The sequence below is a fragment of the Podarcis pityusensis genome, assembly GCF_964106645.2.
Source record: "Podarcis pityusensis genome assembly, chromosome: 12".
NCBI classification, from domain to species: domain Eukaryota; kingdom Metazoa; phylum Chordata; class Lepidosauria; order Squamata; family Lacertidae; genus Podarcis; species Podarcis pityusensis.
Genome location: NC_138037.1, coordinates 17,597,905 through 17,623,590, shown reverse-complemented (window position 1 = coordinate 17,623,590; position 25,686 = coordinate 17,597,905). Strand labels below are relative to the sequence as shown.

The 25,686-nt window shown below is 42.9% G+C and overlaps 1 protein-coding gene across 1 annotated transcript in view; it reads left to right on the top strand.

Moving 5' to 3' along the window:
* Positions 1–25,686, top strand: part of CCNY (cyclin Y) — a 113,304-nt gene that overhangs the window by 64,247 nt on the left and 23,371 nt on the right. The window contains exons 2-5 of the mRNA XM_080974257.1: positions 271–345; positions 7,351–7,385; positions 19,333–19,433; positions 21,645–21,680. Of these exons, the coding sequence (XP_080830383.1) occupies positions 271–345; positions 7,351–7,385; positions 19,333–19,433; positions 21,645–21,680 (247 nt within the window). The remainder of the gene's footprint in view (positions 1–270; positions 346–7,350; positions 7,386–19,332; positions 19,434–21,644; positions 21,681–25,686) is intronic.

Sequence of the window (25,686 nt, the reverse complement as noted above, 5' to 3'; positions counted from 1 at the left end):
GGCAGTATGTTGGATCTTGCCAGCTGTCAGTTCCACATCTGAAAATGATCTGACAGTAGTTGGTGTCCTTGTATGAACGATTTGCACAATACATGTTTATGCTGCAGTACAACTGATTTTTGCATCTACAAATTCTGCTTGAAAATATATCTGAATAGACTCAGCTCTTTAAAAAGAATCGGCTGTGGGAGTAGGGTCTCAAGGCCAAAGTTACTTAAATATGGGCTCACGTGGGGCATTATTTTAACGTTATCTCCCTTTTCTTTCAAGATCTGAACATGGAGTTCAACCCATCAGATCATCCACGGGCCAGCACAATCTTCCTCAGCAAATCTCAAACAGACGGTAAGTCACCAGTGTTATTATACAAACAACAAAAGATTCATGTGCACTTTATAACATACGCTTCATGCATAGTTTATAATATGCATATAGCCCTATTGCAAGACCATACCTGATAACAATTTGGATAGATAATTAGCTATTATATTTATTTTATTTAAAAAGCTGCGGTTTGTGGCTGACCTGCTATTCAGAGTGGGCCACTGGCTTGGATTGTTTTAACAGCAGCATCAGAAATGGAAATTAACCATGCAAGTCTTTCATCCTAAACATGTTTAGCATGAGAGTCTTATTGACTTATTTTCATTTTTTAGGACTTTAACAAAATGATCTGTGAGAGAGAAATAATCTTGCCTTCTCTTGAGGCATAAATCTGAACTCTCTGTTTTTAAAGCGCTCCATCAGCTAGTGGGCTTAATGCAATCTGATAAATGAGGGCCCCATACACACATAATCCTTTTTCCAAGACCACTTATGCGCCTATGTGCTATTGATTCTCAATAAGGGCTGTATTTCATAGTGAATTGTTATGTTTAGACTACTGGATTATTTATTTAGATTCCACCCCCCCAAATCCTTTGTGTTTATCAACAATTAATCTTTTCCCATTATACAGACACAGTTGTATAGTTAAGTGTTTTGAAATTGACGTATTGTAGCATAGAATTCTCACATATTAACTCGATACGAATCTTCCTTTTGAAAAGACTGTGGAGTAAGGTCTCACTTTGTTCTTAAGTTGTTGTGCTTTATCTGAACCCATCTATTTAGGTCGGTGAGGACCAAGTACACCTACAAAGACTGGTCCTCTCTTGTACCAAATAGGCTGAGAGACAGTTCTTTTGCTCAAGGCACTATTGCTTTGCAAGGACCTGAAGCTGCTTGCAACAAATTTTCCCCTGGACCACACAGGCTCATGTTGTAAATGATGACTTGTTTTACAAAACAGGCAAGAGTTACTTATTGGAAACTTTAGGAATAAATTTTCAACAAGTTAGTTCAGTTAGAGAGGCCTCAGAGCTGAGGTGGTTGATTTATAGCATTTTGCTTGCAGGCTGCACATTTTAAAAATAAAACAGTCTTTCTCCTTGCACTCATTGATCAGTGGAGTCGAACATCATCATTTATTAGTCTGGGTTTCTACAGCACCTGGAAATTAACAGTATTTGCCTTAGAGTGAACCTTGATGCAATCAGTGGAGGGAGATTCATTTACTGTTGGCTTATTCAATCTGTAGTGCTAGGCCTCAGTGATGATAGTTCCCCCTTGTTCTGAAGCTGTCAGGTATAATAAATGGCAATCATTTTGTCTCTGAAATGTTTTCTAGATATCCTTGACAAAAGTCAACCCTCTGTTAAGTCTTCTCTACCCCTGCTGTGATAGCATGTCCTGATACATAGCTGTCAACGTTTCCCTTTTCTTGTGAGGAACCTTATTCGGAATAAGGGAATTTCCCTTAAAAAAAGGAAAACATTGATAGCTATGTCCTGATATCACAAGCCAGTTCTGAGGTGTGGGGGCTCTGGGAAATAAGCTGTGCCCCCCCAACCTAGTGGACCCTCAAGGGAAAGAAAGATAGAGGTGCCTGCTGCATATTATATTGCTGAATGCCAAGGACCAAGCTGACCACTGCCACCCTTCTCTGCATTCAGCCCAATGCTCAGCAGAAAGTTACCAGTGGCTGCTGCAGCTTCCACCATCTTTGTTTTCCCAGAATGCATCTATAATTGGCTGGTGTGTGTCTGCTAGAGATATTCACAAAACAATTGCATCAAGACAGGGAGTAAGCTCTACAAGAGGGTAAAGAAAGCCGTCCCCAATATGTTTTGGACTACATGCTGGCAGAGGCTGAGGGGGTTGGAGTTCAAAACTTAAGGAGGGCTCCAGGTTGGGAAAGACTGATACAGAGGTATATGATTTCAAAAAGAGAATTGTTTTTCTGTGCAGTGTTTTCTTATGACTTAATGCAAGAGGAGCATTGGGAAATCAGGACTGTATCCAACTGTGTTCTACACAGTGTAGGCCCATTGGAATACAGACCATTAATTTTAGTGGGTCTATCCTGAATTGAACCAACATGGAATACAACCCTCGGTGTGCCATGTGTGATCTCTAAAATCCTTTTAACACTTATGTAACCTTCAGTGGTTGCTGAAACAGAGATGAATCCCAATGGGGGAATGATTTCAGTAAACCCTTCTGCACCATGACAACACCCTTCAGTGGTTTATCTGGGGTGGTGCAGATCAGAAGAAGCACAGTATAACAATAGATTTGGCTGCAGGATAGTTTCACTAAAGACCGACCCATTTCCTCCACTCTTAATGGAGTGTGAAAGAAGGATCACAATTGCCTGGTACCAAGACAAGTAAATTACACAGTTTGGTTAACCACAGAATGTCATATTGATCAGTTGGGGCAACAGGAACAAGCTTACTTTCACTTTCACTTTCCAGTGCCCATTTACAGCATTGCACTTGCTTATGTTGGCCTCCCTTCTATATCATCAGGTAGTCTGACTTTGTGGTACCATGTTATTCTAATGTTCTGTGTGCAAGTCCTCATTGGCTAAGATCGTGAAATGAAGTAGGATTGGCAACAAAATCTAGAATTGGCAACAAAACACTTGGGAGATAACCAGTACAAATAGACATGAGAAGTGTGAATGGTCAGAAAAATATTGGGCTAAGCTGAAAAAATTCACAGGCAATATCATCATGAATTCCAGTTTCTGGAAACCTCAGAAGGGGTAGACTGCTCTTGTGCTCAGTTCCTGCTTGTAGGTTTCTCACAGGTATCTGGTTGGTCAATGTGAGAACAGGATGATGGACTAGATGGGCTCTAGCAGGCTTTTCTTATGTTCTAGGTTTTCACATCAGAAATGTTTGTAAATGAACATTTGGTGCAGTCTTGCAGTTTTGTGATTTGTTATTCCAGCGTCAGCAGGGAATATTGCATCCCAGTGATTGTAAAACTGGATTATTTTGCGGACCATTGTTCCAATTCTGGTTTTCTTTACAATCTACCACAGTCTTACATTAACGCCCAGAGTGTGAACAGCTTCTCAATTATAAAACACCTTTATAATCAAGTGTAGTTTTCCTGTACTTGCAGAGTTAAATCAAATGGAAAGCATTGCTAGGAAGTGGATTACTTCTTAGGTTTGTTTTTGGATGTCAGTTGATCAGGATACTACTGTCTAGGCCTGGACAATATCTGGTTTTCAACATCATGATATATATCACCAGCTAAACATCACGATATACGGATCCCGAGGTTTCCGCAACCTGAGGACCGCTTCTGCGCATGTGCAGACTGCTTCTGCGCATGTGCGCACAGTGAAACCCGGTAAAATACTTTTGGGTTTGCCACACACGCATCCCAAAGTTTACGTAACCAGAGGGTTACGTTAATGGAGGTACGACTCTACATCGCCCAGCCCTACTATCGTCCTTGTCCAATTTTGTTGTAGCTTTAAGAACAACTTTCACTTAGAAGAATTTTCCTTGGGGCAGGGAGATAGCCTGTGCTTTGCAACGCTCTGTAATTGCTGTGAAAAGCCAGCCAGACGCCTAGTTGCATGCTGGTTCTGGTCTTCTGTGTGGACCTCTGCAAGCCAATGTAGGCTGACCAAGTGCCAGTACTGCAGGAGTTGGGAGTGCTAAAATATATACCAAGTACCTGAAACCTGTTGAAAGATGGCCTAAGGCAAAACAAAAAAGAAGCAACTTTTCCTACAGCCTACTCAGATTATAGGCACTGGGTCAAAACAGATTAGCCTGGGATTTGAATAAACAGTGGTTATGATTTTTATTGTTGCCGCTGAAATTTTACTAATTATGCTGTTTTGTTGTTGCATGATGCTTCCTGCTGCTATGTTGACTTTGTTTTTGTAACTTTGGACACTTTTATAATCATGTTTTGCTGTGTTTAGATTTCTTAGCTGTTGTGCTTTTAATTGTGGATGTTTTTTATTTATTTAAAAAGGTGGAACACAAATAAATAAAATAAATATATATTGCTAGATTGTGCTTTCTGACATTTGTCAGAGGGATTTGGGTTCTGTGCTGTTGCTCTGAGGAGACCATGGCTATATATATGCCCATTTCTGATCCTCTGGATTGCAGCCCGCATCTTTGTATAATAAACTGGAACATCTTTTATTGTCGTGCAGCCTCTCGCTCCCGAAACGCTGCTCAGAATTTCTAAATATAGGCCGTGCCTGCAAAAATATGTGAAATTCCATTCCCAAAATAAAACCGGTGGCATTGTGGAAGCCAGAGAAGAGCAGTTGGCAAGTAGGCTCTGGTGTTAGGAACAAATTCAGGTTGCATTTGAATTTGCTAGTTGCACACAAAGTTTGAGATGTATGTGGTGCTCTCATTTGAAGCCAAAGGATAAGCAGAGTCAGAAGAAGAGCATGATGCAGGTCCAGGAATAAGTTTTAAAGTTGCAGTGGAAAAGGAAAGAAAGTGAAATGGAACCCTGAACAGGAATGAGGTGATAACAGGGCAACAGCCTAGGTCCCATACCTCAGTTTGGGACTCACAGGCAGTAACCCCCTGGACCTGCTCCTCGTCATCATCAGTGCTTTATTTGGGGGGGAAAAAAAGTAGGTGACAGTACATACACCCCTCTCCCACCCGTTTCCCTTTGCCTACCTCCTCCGCTGCCACCACTGCTTCTTACCTCCTGGAGGCATTTTGGTGCAACCCACAAAAGTGGGTCTACTACAGAGTGGTGTGGCTAGAACGACCATTTCCTTGACATGCAGGCCACTTCAGCTATGCCACTTAGTGGTAGAACAAAGCAGTCCTCCTCTACCACAAAATGGCATGCCTAGAGTGGCCCATATCAGTGATGATGATGAAGAGCCACTGTAGGAGTTAGTGATAGTGATAATTATGGTGAGGAGGTGGACTCAACTGTGGAAGGGGGCTCCATGGAGTCCTTAAAGGTAAAGGTAAAGGGACCCCTGACCATTAGGTCCAGTTGTGACCGACTCTGGGGTTGCGGCGCTCATCTCGCTTTATTGGCCAAGGGAGCCGGCATACAGCTTCCGGGTCATTACTAAGCCGCTTCTGGCGAACCAGAGCAGCGCACGGAAACGCCATTTACCTTCCCGCCGGAGCGGTACCTATTTATCTACTTGCATTTTGACATGCTTTTGAACTGCTAGGTTAGCAGGAGCAGGGACCGAAAAACGGGAGCTCACCCCATCGCGGGGATTCGAACCGCCGACCTTCTGATCGGCAAGTCCTAGGCTCTGTGGTTTTAACCCACAGTGCCACCCGCGCCCCTCCGTGGAGTCCTTAAGTGCCCTTAAAAACAAAACAAAACCATTCAAGCAGGGTGGAGCAAGGCCAGTTAAAGCTGTGGCCAGTACAGGAGGTGTGGCCTGTGTACAGTCCTGAGGGCCACATAGAGAGGCCTGCATTTTGCTCCCAGGCCTGAGCTTCCCAACCCCTGCCCTAGAGCAATGTTGTTCACCTTGGAGTACATTCTGTGGATGCACCGCTTTAGATTTAGCCCCCTCCCTGCTTACTTGCCTCAGTTGAGTGAGATTGTGCTTGTTTGTTGCCAGTATGCACTTGTCAGCTTGAAAAGACCAAAGAAAACTCCACTTTTCATTTTAAGAGTTGAGGAGAAACCGAGTCAGCTTTTCTTTGAACTCGTGTAGTCCTTTGCTTAGATCAGTACCAGACAATTCCCCTAACTAGAAGAAACATAGCTTTTATTTCTGTACTAAATTATTTAAAAGCTATCAAAATGTGAGAGGTTGTAATTGATGTGTAATTATTAACTCAAGGATATTGCCTTTTGTCCTTTTGAAGTCTCCCACTAAAATTCTCTCTTACACACTGCACAAAAGACACAATAATATGGAAAAGCACAATAATATGGAAAAAGTGCCTTTTCTCCCTTAATTTTAATGCTGCTTAATTTCACCCTACGGCACTAAAAAGCTTAACAGTTAAACTACACTTTCAGAAATTAGAACTGGGCACTTGGCTTTAAAAATAAAGCAAATTAAGAAACCATAGAATGCAATTTTTGTTGGTTGTTGCAGGAGCTTGTCAGCTGAACTTTTCAACCTGGACTTGATTGTATTCAGTTTCATTGAGGCTTGCAGCCTTACACCTGGGAGCTGGTCCCTTTGAATTCTGGCTTACTGCTGAGTATACTCATAGAATGTTGCACTGTTAATGCACCATCTTTTCAGCTAGGTGTCCCTGGCACCTAAATAAAACAGATAATTATTGCATTTTGTTCTAAGGTCACCATGTGGTCAGCATGAGATGATATGAGATATATTCAAGACTACTTGTGGGGAGCAGGGATGGAACTCTTGTAGGTGTGGGGACTCTAGAATGTTGGTGATATGTCCTGCATCAGCCATTCATTGGATCGGCATCAGCACACTTTTTGGATCTACAGCAGCAAGGATGCAGATGGAATAAAAGGGGATGGTGGAGTGAAGTAGTCCTAAATGAAGTAGTTTGAGGTTCTGGAGGCAGCTTGTATCTAATTTGGTATCAAAAGCTTTTGGTTTGTCTTTTTAGCATATTGAAATATTTGAAATTGATCTGCAAGGATGTTTATTAACGGGTAAATCTCAATGTCTGTTAACACTTTCACATTGTTAAAAACAAATTTAATTGGCAGGTGCCATTCAAGTACATCAAAAGCTTTCTTAGAGTTCATAACAAAGTTCCAATTAAACTAAATGGGCTGTGCTTTTTCGTTTGTTTATAAACCATCTAATGTTTAAACATCTCAAATCAATGTACAATATAACATTAGCACAATTTAATTTAGAAATCAGAATTTTAATACACCTTGTTTTACTTTACACATGCCAGGCATTTGATTATTTACTAACTCCTTTTTTGTTAGCATTGAATTTAGTTTTTTCATTTTCCAATGATAGATTCTGTGGTTGGGAGAGTTAACTAAAATCAAACAAATTCATATAACATTCCTACAATGTGTTTTGTGTTTTCACAGTGAGAGAAAAGCGGAAGAGTCTCTTTATAAACCACGTAAGTGAAAAAACCGCAACTTTTTCTGGCTGAATAGCATGTTTTGAGTTTACACTAATAAATCTAAAAGTCTGGTTTTCAAGCAAATCAGCTGTCTAAGTGTACAGCCATGGAGTGCCAAAAGTTATTTAGAGACTGTAGAAAGAGACCTCCTGTATTATAGGAATCTGTTGCAGAAGCCTATGGCAAGGAAGTGTGCAAAAATTACGTTTTAGACTGGGGATGCAGTTTTAGACTGGAGATGCCCTTTTCTTATCTCTTCTTCTTGCCACATATTAGAACAGAAAAGTAGGGTGACAAAGCTAAATCAGCTGAATGGTTTTGCAGATGAATTTTAGGCTCAGTTGTGAATAGTATACATATATATACATTATCATTTTTTCTCAGCAAAATGTATTCAACTTGAGACCTGATCTGTTGCCATCTTGCTGTGTAGTCAAGCAAAGCAGTAATTTAAATATGCATGTGTCATCTATCATGATCGGTTATCTGTGCTCCAATAACCTGTTATATAGACTGTTGCAATGTGCTGTCAGTGGGGCTACCCTTGAAAAAGTTCCAGAAGCTGTGAATGCTGCTAAATGCTGCTGCCTGGCTGGTTTTGGGGTCAGCAAGAGGGAATTATCTCCACCCTAATTCTCAAAACACTATACTGGCTAGTAGCACCTTTAAGACCAACTAAGTTAGTTCTTGGTATGAGCTTTCGTGTGCAAGCACACTTCTTCAGATACACTGAAACAGAAGTTGCCAGATCCTTCTATATAGTGAGAAGGTGGGGAGGGGTATTACTCAGAAGGGTGGTGGGAATGGGAGATTGGCAGATAGCTGAGATGAGCCTGCTGACGACTCTTAACGACTGTAATAGGTCTTACAGGAAAAGGCAAGGGGTGAGAAGGTGAGAAATGGCTTAGTCATGTATAATGGGATAAGAATCCAATGTCTTTGTTCAAACCAGGTCTCTTCATGGTTTTAAGTTTGGTAATGAGTTGCAATTCAGCAGCTTCTCTTTCCAGTCTATTTCTGAAATTCCTTTGTAGTAAAACAGCTACTTTGAGATCTTGTATAGAATGTCCTGGGAGATTGAAGTGTTCTCCTACTGGTTTCTCTGTTTTGTGATTCTTGATGTCAGATTTATGTCCATTTATTCTTTGGCGTAAGGTTTGGCCTGTTTGTCCAATATAGAGAGCTGAAGGACACTGTTGGCATTTGATGCCATACACAATGTTAGATGATGAGCAATTGAATAGTCCCGAGATGGTATGTGTGATGTTGTTGGGGCCAGTAATGGTGTTGTCCGGGTGTATGTGGCAGCAAAGTTGGCATCTGGGTTTATTGCAGGCTCTGGTGCCAGTGTCCGTGTTAAGTCTGGTTGTAGTATTATTGTGGGTTAGGAGTTGTTTAAGATTGGGTGGCTGTCTGTAGGCAATGAAAGGTCTTCCTCCCAGAGCTTGAGAAAGAGAACTGTCATTGTCCAGGAGAGGTTGTAGATCTCTGATGATGCGTTGTACTGTTTTAACTTGGGAGCTGTATGTGATGACTAGAGGTGTTCTGTTATTTTCTTTTTTGGGTCTGTCTTGCAGCAAGTTCTCTCTGGGTATAAGTCTGGCTCTGTTGATCTGTTGTCTAACTTCATCTGCTGGGTATTTTAGTTCTGAAAAGGTTTGCTGTAGATCTCTTAGGTGAGAGTCTCTGTCTGTAGAATTGGAACAGATGCGGCTGTAACGTAGTGCCTGGCTATATACAATGGACTGTTTGGTATGTTTGGGATGGTAGCTAGAGGCATGTAGATATGTTTGTCGGTCAGTTGGTTTACGGTATAAGGTGGTGTCTATGCGCCCATCCTGTATTTTTATAGTAGTGTCCAAAAAATGTATTTCTTGCATAGATTGATTCATTGTAAGGTTGATTGTGGGGTGAAAATCATTAAATTTCTGGTGAAAGGTGTCCAGGGTCTGTTGACCATGTGTCCAGATGATAAAAATATCGTCAATGTATCGCAGGTACAAGAGAGGTTTGAGTGGGTAGGAGTTTAGGAAACGTTCTAAATCTGCCATGAAGATGTTGGCATACTGTGGGGCCATGCGGGTGCCCATTGCTGTGCCGCTGATCTGAAGGAACAGGTCATCACCGAATAGAAGGACCTGGCAACTTCTGTTTCAGTGTATCTGAAGAAGTGTGCTTGCACACGAAAGCTCATACCAAGAACTAACTTAGTTGGTCTTAAAGGTGCTACTGGAAGGATTTTTTTTATTTTGACTATGGCAGACCAACACGGCTACCTATCTGTAACTATACTGGCTGCCAGTGTATCTACTTGACCTGATTCAAGGTGTTCATACTAGTGTACAAAGCCCTGAATGACTTGGGGCCCAAGGATTTGAAGGAGTACCTTTCTCAGTATCTTCCAACCTGACTTTGTGATCAGTGGGAAGTCCTCTGATCGTGGTTCCATTAGTGAAGGTGGCAAGGAGGACAGCCACACAAGGCAGAGCATTCTTCGTGGCAGTACTCCACCCATGGAACTCCCTCCCATGAGAAATCTGCTTGTTGCCCATTCTGGCTATGTTCAGGCACAATTTGAAAGCTCACCTTTTATCCATGCCTTTGGGTATGATTGGTGTTAGGGGAGTATTTTCTGCTACTGCTATTTTTAATCTTAAAACACCCGAAACATCAACTAGATCTAGTTGATGTTTCAGGTGTTTTAAGATTAATGAATTGTTTTATGAGGTTAACGGCCCTGTGCTTCCTTTTGGGAAGAAGGTTGGGATATAATAACATAATAATAATAATAATAATAATAATAATAATAATAATAATAATGGAACTGAAGTGCTTGTATTTTTACTGAAGGGCGTGTACCTAAGTATTAAACATTTACTAACTGGTGGTCCTAGGATTAGGTGAGACTTCTTTGTTATCAGGGTTTAATAGGAATGTAAGTGTTGCATTTTCTCTCTTTCTCTTCCTCCCTCCCTTCCCTAGTGCCCCCCACCCAGCTCCTAGAAACTTACATAATATTAAACCTAATATCTGGCCTTTTACGAAATATATAAATGTAGGTGAAACTCCAGCAAGTGAAAATTCATCTTTTGACAACAGTCCATATGCTTTCCTCATATATATACTGTTTTGCAGAACCAGGAAGAAATATGAAAAAAAAAATCTTTTAAAACCTGAGAGCAGCTTCTCCTGTTTTCTTTTCCTTACCCCCATGTTGATATAAGTAATTTTGTTAATGTGTTTGCAGTTTCATTTTTTCTGCTCTCTCTCTCTCTCTCTCTCTCTCTCTCTCTCTGTGTGTGTGTTTGTGTGTGCTTAGGAGTTGTAGCATGCAGAGAGGTTAACTCTTTGCTCCTGGTGCTGTCTTCTTGTTGAAAATCACCCCCTGATGATGTTATTTGCTGAACTTCCATATCACGTCAGCCAAAATTCATAAAGCCTCATCTTCCTTCCTTCCTTCCTTCCTTCCTTCCTTCCTTTCTTTCTTTCTTTCTTTCTTTCTTTCTTTCTTTTCAGCAGTGGTGCTCATTAAAGGATGAATAAATAAATAATATCAGGCCTGCTGAAGGAAGGAAGCAACTTAAATGTAATCAAGGTAGCTGAGTCATTTATGACAGTAATTCTGAAGAACAATTTGGCTTCCCCATGCTCCTGAGCTAGTGTAACTAAGGATTTCTAGCTGGAGCCAAGATGCTACAAGATCTTTTCAGCAAACAGTATATGTCAGTGGCTTCTCTCTTTAAAAAAATCTGTGGTGGATATTAGCCCTCTACTAAAATGAGTTTGACATTGCATTGTCTAGGGTTAACATGGGCTATTTTCTGATAACTGATATAAATTAATAGCAGTACCTGCACATAATGTGAAGAAGCCATGGTTTGTTTAACCATGGCTCGGTCAGCAAACTGCAAGTTGTCACAGATAGGGTTGACCTTGCCATCAGGCAAAGTAATCACCTTAGTTGGCAGGTGCTGGGGGGCAGTGACAGCAACCCTCTGGCTGTTCCCCCTAAGCCCTCAGCCATTCCCCTCTATGGGATGAAAGAGCTGTGTATGCTAAATTTCCTGTCCTGACTCCACCCAAACTGGCCTACTGACTTTAGATGCTATGAAGGATGCTATCCTGCCACCAGGGTTGAAAGAAGATTCAGCTGCCAGTCCAGTCAGCATCTTTATATGGAATGAGGAAGGGCACCATCTTATCCTTTGCACCGGTTGGCAAAATATCTTGACTCTGCTCTGCTTGCAGATGAGCAAACAAACCACGGCTTGTTCTTCCAAAGTTTGTTTTTTCCAGCTGTCCCCCATCTACTTCTAGTCTACTCACGGTTTTATTTTCCAGCTGCTCTTACCTTGTGCCTCTGCAGCTTGGCAAGCATCTGGGTTGGATGGGCAAGTAATACATGGTTAAGCAAAGGCTCTTGGGTTTGGACATAATTCCAAACCATAGTGGAAAAAAGGCCAAGATTTGTATGGATCAGAGCCAGTTTTGGACTGTGTTGCCTCACTGAATAAAGCATATCATACTTGAAAATGACTCCTTGCCTTGTGGTGCTTTTTTACATGATGCTTAAAGTCTGAAGTACTCTGATCTCAACTGCTGTTTGTTTTGTCTCTCCAAACCTTTTCATACCCCTTTTTTTAAACCCACCTGGTTTTTGATACTGTGTCATCTGTTATTCGGCTTTCAGTACTTTGGGTTGAGATATCAAGGCTTTTCCCTCCCACCCCCGCACACAACTTAAAATACCCCATATTCTGTTAACATTAGAATAAAAATTGTGAGCCATAAAGGAATTGATAAAACAGCAAAGTGAACTACAAGTGCTTCTGAGCCTGTCCATTTTAAAAATATTTTTATCAGTGACTCTCAGGCTGCAAACTGTTCTGATTTAGATAAGAGGCATTCTGCTGAAGATTAGAGCTGTTCAGACATTTCCCCCACAAAAAATAAAATAAAGTAGAATAGCTGCTACAACAGAGCTAAACAGTGGGGTTTTGAAAGTTCAAAAATGATGCACAGTGGTGAACCCGTGTGCCAAATAGCAGCAGCAATATATCTCCAGAGTTCCAAATGCGTTGTGGCAAAGACAAAACAACAAAATGCCCCTAGCAATAATGTCAGAACTGGTCCTGGTCATTTCCTTTGTGATTTTCTTTTGTACTTTAAAGGCCACTTGAAAGCAGGTGTTGGGGAAGGTCACTCTTGTTTTCCAATCTGTGCCTTTTTTCTCAGTTTCTGGCAAATGCAACTTGATCCTCAAAACACAAACCACTGGTTCCATTTTCTCTGCCTGCTGTCATACAATGCTTTCCACAACCACAGCTTGTGATCTTGAGGCCCTGTTCAGATACTACTTACTGGGCCCAGGGTAAGCCAGAAGCAGTGTAGTTAGAGGCAGGTTAACAGAGGCAGAGTATTTGGAAGGCTGGAAAGTGGGAACTTAGGTTGGCGGGATGTTTTTACCCGGGGATAAGTTGGTGAAACTGAAGAGCAATCGGTCCTCAAGGCTGACACTTCCTAGGACCAGGAAAAGCTGCATTGGTCCACCAGATCATCTGGTGGGGCATCTGATACTGCCTAGCAGTGACCCTGGGTCCCAGTTCAGTCCTCAAATCCTTCAGCAGGCATGCTGCCTTGGTGCCCCCAGAAGGGAAGGTGCTTGAGTCTGGCTGGTAAGGCTGCTGATTTGAGACCCACATTTCCTTTTGTGGCTTTAGATGGCTCTGCCATTGCTGATAGGAAAGGGGAAGTTTCCTTCCTGGCTTGTAAGTTTGCTTGACTCTGCCGACACAAGTTCCAGCTCCTACCTTGGCAGCACAGGAACTGCATTTCAACTGATATAGAAAAATAGGGGTGGTTGGCTTTTGCTGCCCAACTCCCCAAGGGACTGAGTCCCCTAAATCCATGATCAGTTAGAGATGAATGAATGGAGGCAGGAGGCAGTGAAAGCAATGCAGATCTTTTATTTTTCTGTTGCAACAGAGTTCCCTCCCCTCCTAGCAAGGAGACAAGAGAGACCCAGAACCAAGAAGAAGCATCTCTCTTAAGGGTTTGCATTTTGGAGTGGAGAAGAAGGGACATTCCCTCTACAAACAGTCAGAAATGACATCACACATAAGGTGGGGTTTCTGTGGCTCAGGCAGGCCAAGGTGTGATATCCCTGAGGATTTAGCAAGTTTCACATAGTTCCAGACACAGTTTACACAAAACATGAGCGTTTGATAAGACAATCAGAATGCCTGTCAAACATCCTTTGTCCAGAGCATCTGGGCAAACAATGAAAATTAATACAAAGGAGGTTCATAGATACAGGAGAGGAATCTCTTCAGGAACTTCCCCGTGTTCTCAGGCAAGGGGGATTAAGGAGGTAGAGGAAATATCTAGCATCTTTAGAAGAGCCAAGGTGGCTTTTGGATTGCTCTCCTGTACTATTTTAGACATGTGGTTTATATACTTATGTATGTGTGTTTACCTTGTGCAATTACCAACATTTATTCTATATTTGAGACCTTAGAATTCCTATAACACTACCCACAGCCATGGACTCTCCCATGCCCTGGGATCTGTACTGCATCCTTTTCAAACCTGAGATGCAATGCCATTTGTTACATGCTCCTGATGGTAACGGGATGGGAAGAAGGCAATTGCCAGACTTCTGAGACATGAGGTCCAGAGTGGATGGACCTTTGGTCAGAACCAGTGGGGCTCCTCTTTCCTTCTGAAATAATATAGAAACAACTTCTACCAGTATTTTCTTGCAGTCAGATCAGGGCCAGCTGCACTGGGGGGTTTGTGAGGGGGGGAGGGCTTGACATGGGACCCTCTGGTGACCTCCTTTTCATGCTGTGGGCCCTCTTCATGAAGGCGCGGAGCCTCTCCCCCTCCTATATATTTCCTCTGGAGGCTCAGTAAGGGCACAGTAAGACTAGCCACAGCTCAAAAGGAGGAGGAAGAGGAGGAGGGGTGTGTGGTAGTGGCACTCTACCAACATATACCAGTCAACTGTCATTATATTTGCCCCAAAGGGTGCCACCTAATGGCATTTGGCCTGAGTCCGGTTATTGCAGGTTCATTATGCATGTTTTTAGACTGCAGTCATTTGCAATGGGCACCCATCCAGCAGACATGAGCTGAACCAGAGCCAAGGCTGCCACTTCCTCTTGTGCTAGTAGTCCCGGCTTCATTTTGGTTTTTATTTATTTTTACAAAAAGGTATCTTGAAGGAGCACAGGGGAGATGGTGATGATGATTGTATTTAAGTAGCCAACACCCTTTCTTCAGCTTACCAGAGTCTCTAAGTCTATAAGCTTATCAGATTGTTACCAGCTTATCAAAGTCTCTAAGCCTGGAAGCAATGTTCCCAGAGACTTAAAAAAACCCCTCACAGCAACTTTTCCCAGAATCTGATGAAGGTTTTCTGAGTTGCCTTGGTTCATAATCATAGAATCATAGAAGCATAGAATCATAGAATCATAGAAGACTCATAGAGTTGGAAGAGACCACAAGGGCCATCGAGTCCAACCCCCTGCCAAGCAGGAAACACCATCAGAGCACTCCTGACATATGGTTGTCAAGCCTCTGCTTAAAGACCTCCAAAGAAGGAGACTCCACCACACTCCTTGGCAGCAAATTCCACTGTCGAACAGCTCTTACTGTCAGGAAGTTCTTCCTAATGTTTAGGTGGAATCTTCTTTCTGAACAGCACTCCAAGAAATCTTCACCAGTTTCCTGGATAAAGGTTGTTTGTAGTCTAGATGTGGGGTTGGACTAGATGATCCTCGGGATCTCTTCCAACTCTACACTTCTTACTTCTATGGGAAGATGGAAATAAAGAAGGAAATAGTGGAAGAGGAGAGTAGAAGCCCAGGAGATCAAGGAAAGCAATTATCTGTAAAGCCCCTTAATAGTTTTGGATAAAGTAGCAGTGGACTTGGTGTCCACACTTTCTGACAAACTTTTGTTTAGAGTTGTTGGTTTGTGCTTTTGTATTTTATGTTTTTCCTCCGTAAGTGCATGGTGCATCTCTGAGCAGTGCAAGTTGGCTCCCCTGTACTGTAATTCCAGAGCAGTGCTTTCTTGCATTCTTCCTAATACAGACAGCGTGCTTTTAAAATGGCAATGTGGAAAGGACAACTGAGAGGTGCTGATGTTTGTTGGCATCGTACAAAAGTGTCAGAAATAAATACTATTGTGGTAGCGTTGAAGATAGCAGTGCCATAGAGTTCATGCTCAATTGAAATAGTTTCTGCAAGTCCCAGTGCTGTTTATCTTAAAACCAATGGGTCTCAAACTGTATAGGGCGGGCACAAAATCCCAGGGAGGATTGGGACCCAGAAGCAAGTGAAGCCTTTCTCCCACCACTATCCATGACCAAGGTAGATGGAACATCTTTCCCAGTATAGGGTTCCTCATTGATCCATTAAATTTGTAGCATTGGCTATGCAAGATGGTAAAGTTAAAGGTACCCCTGCCTGTACAGGCCAGTCGTGTCCGACTCTAGGGTTGTGCGCCCATCTCACTTAAGAGGCCGGGGGCCAGCGCTGTCCGGAGACACTTCCGGGTCACGTGGCCAGCGTGACAAAGCTGCTCTGGCGAGCCAGCACCAGCGCAGCGGTACCTATTTATCTACTTGCACTTAAGGGTGCTTTCGAACTGCTAGGTGGGCAGCAGCTGGGACCGAAAGACGGGAGCTCACCCCGCCGTGGGGATTCAAACCGCAGACCATGCGATCGGCAAGTCCTAGGCACTGAGGTTTTACCCACAGCGCCACCCGCGTCCCATTTATGCAAGATGGTAACTCAATATAAAAATGCTGCTTTTTACTAATGATGATCCAAATGTGTGGAGTAGCTATACCTCAGTAATAAAGTGCATGCTTTGCATTTGCAAGGTTCCTAGGTTCACATCCCAATGTCCCTTGTTCAGTTATCTGTAGGAGTAGCCTTAAGAGAGCTGCTACCAGGCAGTATGGACAATATTGGGCTTGAGGTGGACTGGTAGTCCAACACGATATGATTCAGCTTCATCTGTTCTGTATAAATGTGTTGGATTTTTTTTTTTTTAATGTAGAGCTTTCGATGAGATTTGAATTCAGCTGTTTGCCAGCTTGATCTGTTTTTTCTTCTCTTAAGGGTCAGTCTGCTGGTTCTAATATGTGTTCAGAGGCTTAGATGTGTAAAGTAGCAGGTGGTGGGACAAACGTTGCGAGGCACCTAAGTCATTTCCTTCTTTCACCACAGATAATAGGTATTTCTACAATATTTACACACCATCCTCTGATTGCTTAGCACAAAGCCTTTGCCAGCCTGGTTCTCTCCAAATATTTTGGACTACAACTCCCATCAGCCCCAACGATCATGAATAGCTCCACAATTAAGCCTGGTTCACCACTTGCACATTTATTGGCTGCAGCATCCAGTAGACTGTTTGGGTCTTGATAATGCAGCCCTGGGTGGACTGTAATAGGTAAACTTTATGGGTGCATTCTTACTATTAATCCACCCTTTACCCTGTTCTGGATATTACCCAGCTCATTATTGGTCCTGGAATAAAGGTTATGATGAAATAGCAGCAGGACACCCCTTACTTCTCATGTCATTCATTGGGACTGGGAGTGGATTAGTGAGAACATGGATGAGGACATCCTTGTAGTGTACCCATTACACATGGCATAGATGGGGCTGTGAATATATATAGCATCCATTGTTAGCTATGTAGGCTGGGCATAGGTGTCTTATCTGCTTTTCAGTTTGAAGACCAAAGAAAACCAATTTAAGAAATATGTTTCAAAGTCTCTGCTGAAAGACACGTATTTGTTTACTTCTGAAGATGGGGTAAACCAAGATGACCTCCTTCAAGAAAAATCCCTTTGCTGGATAAACCTCTTTTGTTGTTGTTGGTTTCTAATCTTCCTTTCTTTTGTCTCATGGAGAAGTGTTGACTGAGTACAGAGATGCCTGAAGTTGATTGGGCATGTGGTAGCTTGCATAGTCATACCTATTGTGTGGTGGTGAAAGGGGCAAAGAAGGCTAATTTGGTGTTTCCATCACAACCTTGAGTAGTTGGCCAGCAGAGTTATTCCATGTGGTGAGTGGACTTACTGTCCTCCTTGCGAATGCTTCGGGTTTTGAGCTCCGCTAACCCAAAGGTAGATGCTCCCAGTTGCAAACTTTGCCCCAGGATGTGAGTGGAAGTCGCGTGCCGGCAGCGTGGCAGCAGCGGGAGGCGCCATAAGCGAAAGCGCACCTCATGTTACGAGCGATTTCGGCTTAAGAACGGACCTCCGGAACGAATTAAGTTCGTAACTGGAGGTGCCACTGTATTGGAACTTAGGCAATAAAATAACTTGTTGTCTTGTTGAGTTGAATGCTCCCATTATAACAGATCCACAACTTCTTGCCTGGTCTTGTGGGATCAGTTTAATGGTAGACCAAATGCTCTTGTACAACATGCTCCCTCGACCCCTGTGCATCGTAACTTTATTTAAGCTAGCTGAGTTGGACAGGTGGGTCCAGGAGTGGTTGGTGTGTGTGTGTGTGTGTGTGTTGCCACAGTAGCAAATGCTCCTTTTCTGGGTAAGGTGTTTTGGCAGGTGGTAGCAGTCCAGCGCAGAAACTCTTGAAGGAAACTGATTACCGTATATACTCGAGTATAAGCTGACTTTTCCAGCACATTTTTCATGCTGAAAAAGCCCCTCTCGGCTTATACTCGAGTGAGGGTCCTTTCAGGCTGCTCCTTCCTCCGCCTTTTCCGCTGTCAGCAGCGGAGGAACGAGCAGCCTGAAAGCAGCCTTTTTGGGCTGCTTGTTCTTCCTCCTCCACCGCAGCCGCCACCAGGTTTGTGGTGTGGTGAACCGGCTTATACTCGAGTCAATAAGTTTTCCCAATTTTTGTGCTAAAATTAGGTGCCTCGTCTTATATTCAGGTCGGCTTATACTCGAGTATATACGGTATGTTGATTGACTTCAGTATGGGTTCAGGCCTGGTTTTGGGACAAAACCGGTCTTGATTGCTCTGATGGAGGACCTTCTTCAGGAGAGGGACAGCAGCTGGGTTTGCTGTGTGGAGTGTTTTTGTGATCAGCTACTGCTGATGAGCTGCTGGGTCAGGTTCACAGTTTTGTTGTTAACAAAACAACTGAACAACTCTGGAGCAAGTTACTTGAAACATAATCTGATCCTGTGTAGACCACTTAGATCATTTCGAAATTTCTACTCCTGATACTGCAGCCTGCAGAATATCATAGGGTGGTGAATAAAAAGCAGGTACATTCTGCTGTTTCCCCTGTAATATAGAATGGCTTTTTATCTCACACACGTGAAATGTCAACTATCCGTTGCTTCAGTCATCTTGTAAAGACCCCTTTTTTTGCCCAGGCTTTTCCTGACCCATAAAACCAGACCCTTAAAAATAATTTACATCAATTCCCTGCATTCCTCCTTTTATTTGTGTTTATATGCTTTTATACTACTGTTTTTGTTTTAATAATATTGTTTATTGCTTTGTTGTTGTTGTTGTTGTTGTTGTTGTTGTTGTACACCGCTTAGAAAATTAAAAAATACTAAGGGGTTTAGAAATGCCTTTGAAGAAATAAATAATAAGTAAACCAATTGCCTCAGTCCTTTAGTCATTGTATTTTGAAATGAAAGTGTGATGGTTGCGTTCTGCTTACAAACCCATGCAAACATTTGTGTGTGTGTGTGTGTGTGTCTGAATCAAATTATCCCCATTCGCTTTATTGAGCCACTTGCAAAGTCTCATTTCTGTGTGATTCATGAGGTACCCAAGCGCTGAAAAAAAGAATTCCCAGACCCCTGTTGACTTGAGTGTGCCTATGTGTGTGTGCAAGAGACAGAGAGGAACTGTTTACTCAATGTTGTGCTGTCTAAGGAATGCCTTTGGTCCAATGTCACTGCCACTATTCTTGTATGTTTGCCTTCTAGCATGCTCCTGGTCAACTGAGAAGGAAATACAGTTCTTGTTCCACTATTTTCCTGGATGACAGCACAGTCACTCAGCCCAACCTCAAGTATACAATTAAAAGGTGGGTATGGTGGCGTTTTTTTGTTTTTGTTTACTTATTTCTGCATAATTGCTTCTATAACAAAGGCACTCCAAAAGTGGAGGACAGACCTAATCCAGCCTTTCCCAACCTGTTACAGATAGGTAGCCGTGTTGGTCTGCCATAGTCAAAATAAAAAAAATCCTTCCAGTAGCACCTTTAAGACCAACTAAGTTAGTTCTTGGTATGAGCTTTCGTGTGCAAGCACTGGTATCTGAAGAAGTGTGCTTGCACACGAAAGCTCATACCAAGAACTAACTTAGTTGGTCTTAAAGGTGCTACTGGAAGGATTTTTTTTATTTTCCCAACCTGGTGGGTGCTATCCAGATGTTTTTGCAGTATATCTCCCATCATCCTTGCCCATTTGGCCAGGCAGGCTAGAACTGGTGGCAGTTGTAGTCTGAAACAGCTGGATTTGCTTTGAATGAAGCGCTCCAGTAATAAACCACATGCTTGCTGGCTTGTTCAGATCTGGTCTGAATGCTTGAAGTCAACATTTGGCTTCAGAAGTCGTCTATGTTTTTTTTTTTTTTTTTTACACATTAAACTGAACACAGGTACAAGCTATCTCTGCACACATACAGATGTTTGTGTGAAAGAGTGTTTTTGTACAGTTCAGCTATTGTGAATACAGCAACACAAGATTATGTACACGTTGAACTTTCCATGTGAATAACTATATGAGTGTACAGCTCAAGTATGCTGTACACAAATTGTACACTTGTGAAACTGCTATAGTGAAAGAACTGTGCCATCAATGAACACAAACATTTGTTTTTCTACAAGGAAACAACTGATTTTGCTGCTGCAGTCAGGTTTTTAGTTATCTGCTCAGACTTTCAAAATGTACATGTGGATGCAAACACACCATAAACCTTTGACCCATTAACATCATTGATGTTTATATTCAAAAGTTGTGGTTGAGCTTTGCAATTACCATGACACCGAAATGCTAGCATATTTGTTTGTAAAAAATTGTGCAAACTTCTAGAAGAGGCATAAATAACCCCTTTGTGTCCTTTCTTTCCTCTCCTCCCCAATTTGCTCCCAAAAGCTTTTGAAACCCCATAAAAGGCAAATCATATTATAATTGGACCGTGCTGTCTGTGTTAACTCATGATGCATTGGAAAAATAGTGGTTTTCTTGTAAAAGTCCTTTTGAGGAGAAAATCTAGCTAGACACACACACACACGTCTATAAAGGACACAGTGGGAAGTTGCAAGCCCAGATAAGACTAGCAAACAGTAAATTGTTGATAAGTAGATTGTTGTTCAAGAAGTAGATACTATAAAATATCTTCTCTATTTTTCTGCTCCATTAAGGTTTTCTGTTAATCTCCTCTGAACAGTTAGAGCAATAGTTCTTACTGCTTCCTCCTCTAGATTACCTGCTATTATTCCTTTTCCATAGTCAATTGATAAAACTCTTCTCCCCAAACTGATATCCTTATACCAAGTGTACGCCCTATTGCTGGTCTCTCTTTCTGTTCTCTCTCTCTCCCTCCTTCACTCAGTTCAGAAATTGTCCTCCTTGCTGCAATTGCATCTGACCTCTCTGTAAGTTTCTGCGCTGGATCCCTGTCAGTTTCTGCAATTTGTCCCCTTTTCCCATTCCACTTTTGTTCCTCCCCATTACAACTCCATGGCCTATCCAAAATATTTTGCAAGTCGAAGTATCTACACTTTGCTTGTGGTGCTGCAAAGGATATTGGGATGCACCGCTCCAATTTCACTAGATTTGCTGGTGTGCTAGTTTCACTGATGCCCCTAAAAGTATTGCATTTCCAAGCTACCACTTGAACTACTTGTGAGGCAGGTTGACCTGCCCCCCGCCCGCCTGATTCTGCTCTCGGCACACGGAAGACCTCTGCCACCGCTGGCGGTTTCAATTCCCTCTCCTCTTTTGAATCAATTTCTTTTAAAATGCGCTTCTCTCAAAGATCTGAAGAAGCACTTTATTTAGCGCTGTGCAGATTGATGGGAGCTAGCCCTGCGTGCTACAGGTTAACATCCACCACTTTGTTTATTGATCCCTGCTCTCTCCCTTGGCAAGAAACAGTTCCTACAGGTTGTCTGAGCCTTCTCGGAAGGTGAAAAATGGTTGTCAAAGCTTAGCAATGTGACTTTGCAGAAAACATTAAATTTGTATCCCAGATCACTAACTCTGTATTTTCACTCTGTTTTCTTTTACAGTGTAGCTCTTGCAATATATTACCACATCAGAAACAGGTACGTTTATGTTGGGAGACCCAATTATTGCCCCACCCTGCCATTCATTAGTTTCCTCTTGCCCCTTTTAATTGCCCAGTGTGCAAGCAATAATACCTGGTGTAGGACCAATTCATATGTTACCTCAGCGGCAACAACAGTTCTCCAGGACTTCAGGCGGGGGTCTTTCTTAGCCCTGTCAGCAGACACCAGAGATTGCACCTGGAACCCTCTACCCTGGCCTTTGACACTTGAGATATATGTATATTTCTAAGGTAAAGGTAAAGGACCCCTGACCATTTGGTCCAGTCGTGACCGACTCTGGGGTTGCGTGCTCATCTCGCTCTATGGGCCGGGAGCCGGCGCTTGTCCGCAGACAGCTTCTGGGTCATGTGGCCAGCATGACTCAGCCACTTCTGGCGAACCAGAGCAGCACACGGAAACGCCGTTTACCTTCCTGCCAGAGCGGTCCCTATTTATCTACTTGCACTTGACGTGCTTTCGAACTGCTAGGTGGGCAGGAGCTGGGACCAAACAATGGGAGCTCACCCCGTCGCGGGGATTCGAACCGCCGACCATCTGATCGGCAAGTCCTAGGCTCTGTGGTTTAACCCACAGCGCCACCCGCGTTCCCTCATGTATATTTCTAGGGCCCATCAAATTGTTGGGACTGTAATTTGTTTTAAACTGTTTTAAATAATTGTATTTTGAAATGGCTGTAGTTCACCCTGGCACCTTGTGGTAAAGGGCAGGCAAGAAATCTAAATAAATAATAAAGAGCAGTGGCATAGCATGGGGGGTGCAGGGGGGGCCGGCCGCACCGGGCGCAACATCGGGGGGGGGGCGCTCGCACTCGCAGCTCTCTGCCCCTGCCTGGCTCACTCAGGGTTAGGGGGCGCAAATTACTTGCCTTGCCCCAGGTGCTGACAACCCACGCTACGCCACTGATAAAGAGGATTAGGCAAATTTACGGAAGGCAAGGTAATCAGTGGCGGCCAGCCACAATGGCTGTGCTCTACAATGGCATTATGTCTCTGAATATCACTTGATGGTAATCGCAGATGGGCAGAGTGGTGTTGCACTCATGTCCAGCTTGTCCCACAGAAATCTGGTCAGCCACTGTGAGAACAGGATTATCTTTATTTATACCCTGCCTTCCCCCCCAATGGGATTCTAGGCAGCTTACAAATTGTCTTGCCAAATGCAAGGTGATTCTTTTAAAATTGGATTCAGAAGTAATACAAAACACAAGTGAGTGAGAAGATTAAAGATTTTATTCTAAACACCAGGCAAGCACCTCAATCTGCCACTTGGAAGCCTTCAAGAAGCGGCGAAGTGACTCCCCAAGTAGCCTCAGGTTGCACGGCCCCACAACCGTCAGTCCGTGCATGAGCTTATCTCTAAAACTCTGCCCACAACCATCCGATTTATAGATAGCTAGCCTGTGTGGTTTGCCCAACTGGCTACGTGCATATTATTCATTAGCCACCCTCTCCCAATGCCTCACTTTCTCCAAACAATGTCCAGCATCAAAGAAGGTACCTAGCCCTATCACTTCCTTCAACAGATTAGGACATTAAAGGCTGCTCTCATGCCCTCAAAGAACTTAAGAGACAAGGAGAGGAAGAAGGAACAGAGGGCAGGAAGAGGGCAACTGTGTCAGATCATTAACTCCTCGAAATGCAATTTTATCTTCCGGGTAGATTGCCCGTACACAAATAAGAACTGCTAAAAACATGAGAAAATCATTTTTTAAAAATTAAACATTAATAGGATTAAAACTTGCATGCATTTATAACATCTATTAAAACCATACCAATAATTGCAAGAATGGCATGGCACCAGCCCTTTTATTAAAAGCAGTGAGTTCCCCAAAGCCTGTCTGAATAAAGCCGTCTTCACCTGCCAGTGGAATGACAGCAAGGGGGGAGCTAGTCTAGCTTCTCTAGAGAGGGAGTTCCAAAGCCTGGGAGCAGCCACCAAAAAGGCCCTCTCACATCCCCATCAAGCCTGCCTGTAAGGGTGGTGGAACTCAGAGAAGGGTTTCCCTCAAAGATCACAAAACCCAGGCAGGTCCTGTACTAGATGGGCCATTGTCCTGATCCAACAAGCTCGTCTTATGTTTTTAAGATGACAACAACAAAAACAACACTATTGGAAGCTTTTGCTCTGCAACTGTCATATGAATCCTTCCCTACTTGATCGTCACCTGGAAGAGCAATGACAGAATAAAAAATGTGTAAATTGGCCATGCCCATATGGCTCTGGGATTCCAAACACTGTAACAACACTATTGGATGCGGCTCTTAAAATAAGGCCAGGTCTCAACTTTCAAATGTTCATTGTCTGCTGAGCTTGCGTAATTCTGATGGTGGCTTTTAAGTTTCCTTAGAATTTAGACCAGCTTAGCAAGTTCCTTAGACAGAGAGCAGGAATGCAGGGCAGGTGTAGGGTGGAAGGAGAATATACTCACATCCTGAAGTAGCGGGGCAGCAAAGCCACTAAAATCCTATCTCCTAGAAACTGGAAGTCTTGCCAAAGATTCCCTTTTAATTTCTTGGTGTTTCTGCAGACATAATATTAGCTGGCCCTTAACTAGGGTTGATGGCTCAAAGTCAGGTTTGGGGATTATGCTCCCTTTGCCATTTCTCTCTCCCCTTGCTCTTATTTCCCCCTCTTCCTATACTGATTATCACAAACTTAGGTGTGCTCTAAAAATAGTTTTCAGAACTCTGGAAATGAGTTGGGCATGAGCTTGGGGGCAGGTAAGAGCTGCAGCTGCTGGTGGTGGTTTTGTTCTTTTACAATCTAACCAGTAATAATTTATAATAATTTATTATTTATACCCTGCCCACCTGGCTGAGCTTCCCCTGCCACTCTGGGCGGCTCCCAACAGAACACTAAAAACAGAATACAACTCCAAACATTAAAAACTTCCCTAAACAGGGCTGCCTTCGAATGTCTTATAAAAGTCAGATAGTTGTTTGTTTCCTTGACATTTTACTGGAGGGCGCCACTACCGAGAAGGCTCTTTGCCTGGTTCCCTGTAACCTCACATCTCACAGTGAGGAAACTGCCAGAAGGCCCTCGGAGTGGGACCTCAGTTTCCGGGCTAGATGATGGGGGTGGAGACGGTCCTTCAGGTATACAGGACCAAGGCTGTTTAGGACTTTAAAGGTCAGCACCAACACTTTGAATTGTGCTCAGAAACATATTAGTAAAAACAGTATTTTTTTTCAAGTGGAAATTGCTGTGGGAATCTTATTGTGGTTGTCAGTACACAGGACATTCTCCATGCGCCCTCTGCTGGATCTCCGGGATATTGTGCTTGGCTCTGAGCTGGCTCAGAGCAAAGGTCCTGTCTAGTCCAGCATCCTCTTTGACCCTACAGGCAGCCAGCTAATGCCCATGGGAAGCCCTCAAACAGGGCAGGAAGACAGTAGCCCTCTCCCATTGTTCCATAGCAATAGGTTTTCCATAACAAACTGCCTCTGATCCTGCAAATAGTATTTATTTATTTATTTTATTATTATTACTCAGTCACTTTTTAATGAAATGGAATCTTAAAATGACTTACAATATAATACAAAAATTAAAACTAACGTAAAGCTAAATCAAAATAAAAGCTGAAAACATGGATATATGTAAAAACCAGCCTAACAAATCCCATCCACTAAGAGAGGCCTTTTGCAACAGTTTTATTGTGGAACAATCAGTGACTTAAGACTGGAGCAATTCCACTTCTTCTCTGCATTTCAGCACAGATTCTCCCTCCACAACCTGTAGAATAGGATTTCCCAAACTGTAGTCGATGGGCCACTGGTGGACCATCAGCTTCGTTCAGGTGGTCTGTGAGATGTCTGTAAACAAATCCAATTAAAGCTCATACAGAGTACATCACAGTAAATATAGCCATTAGCCATCATGATTTGTAGCCTGATCCTCTGTGAATTTGCCTGATTCTTTTTAAATCCATCTAAAGTACTGGTTACCCTTGCATGTAATGACAGTGAATTCTACACATCTA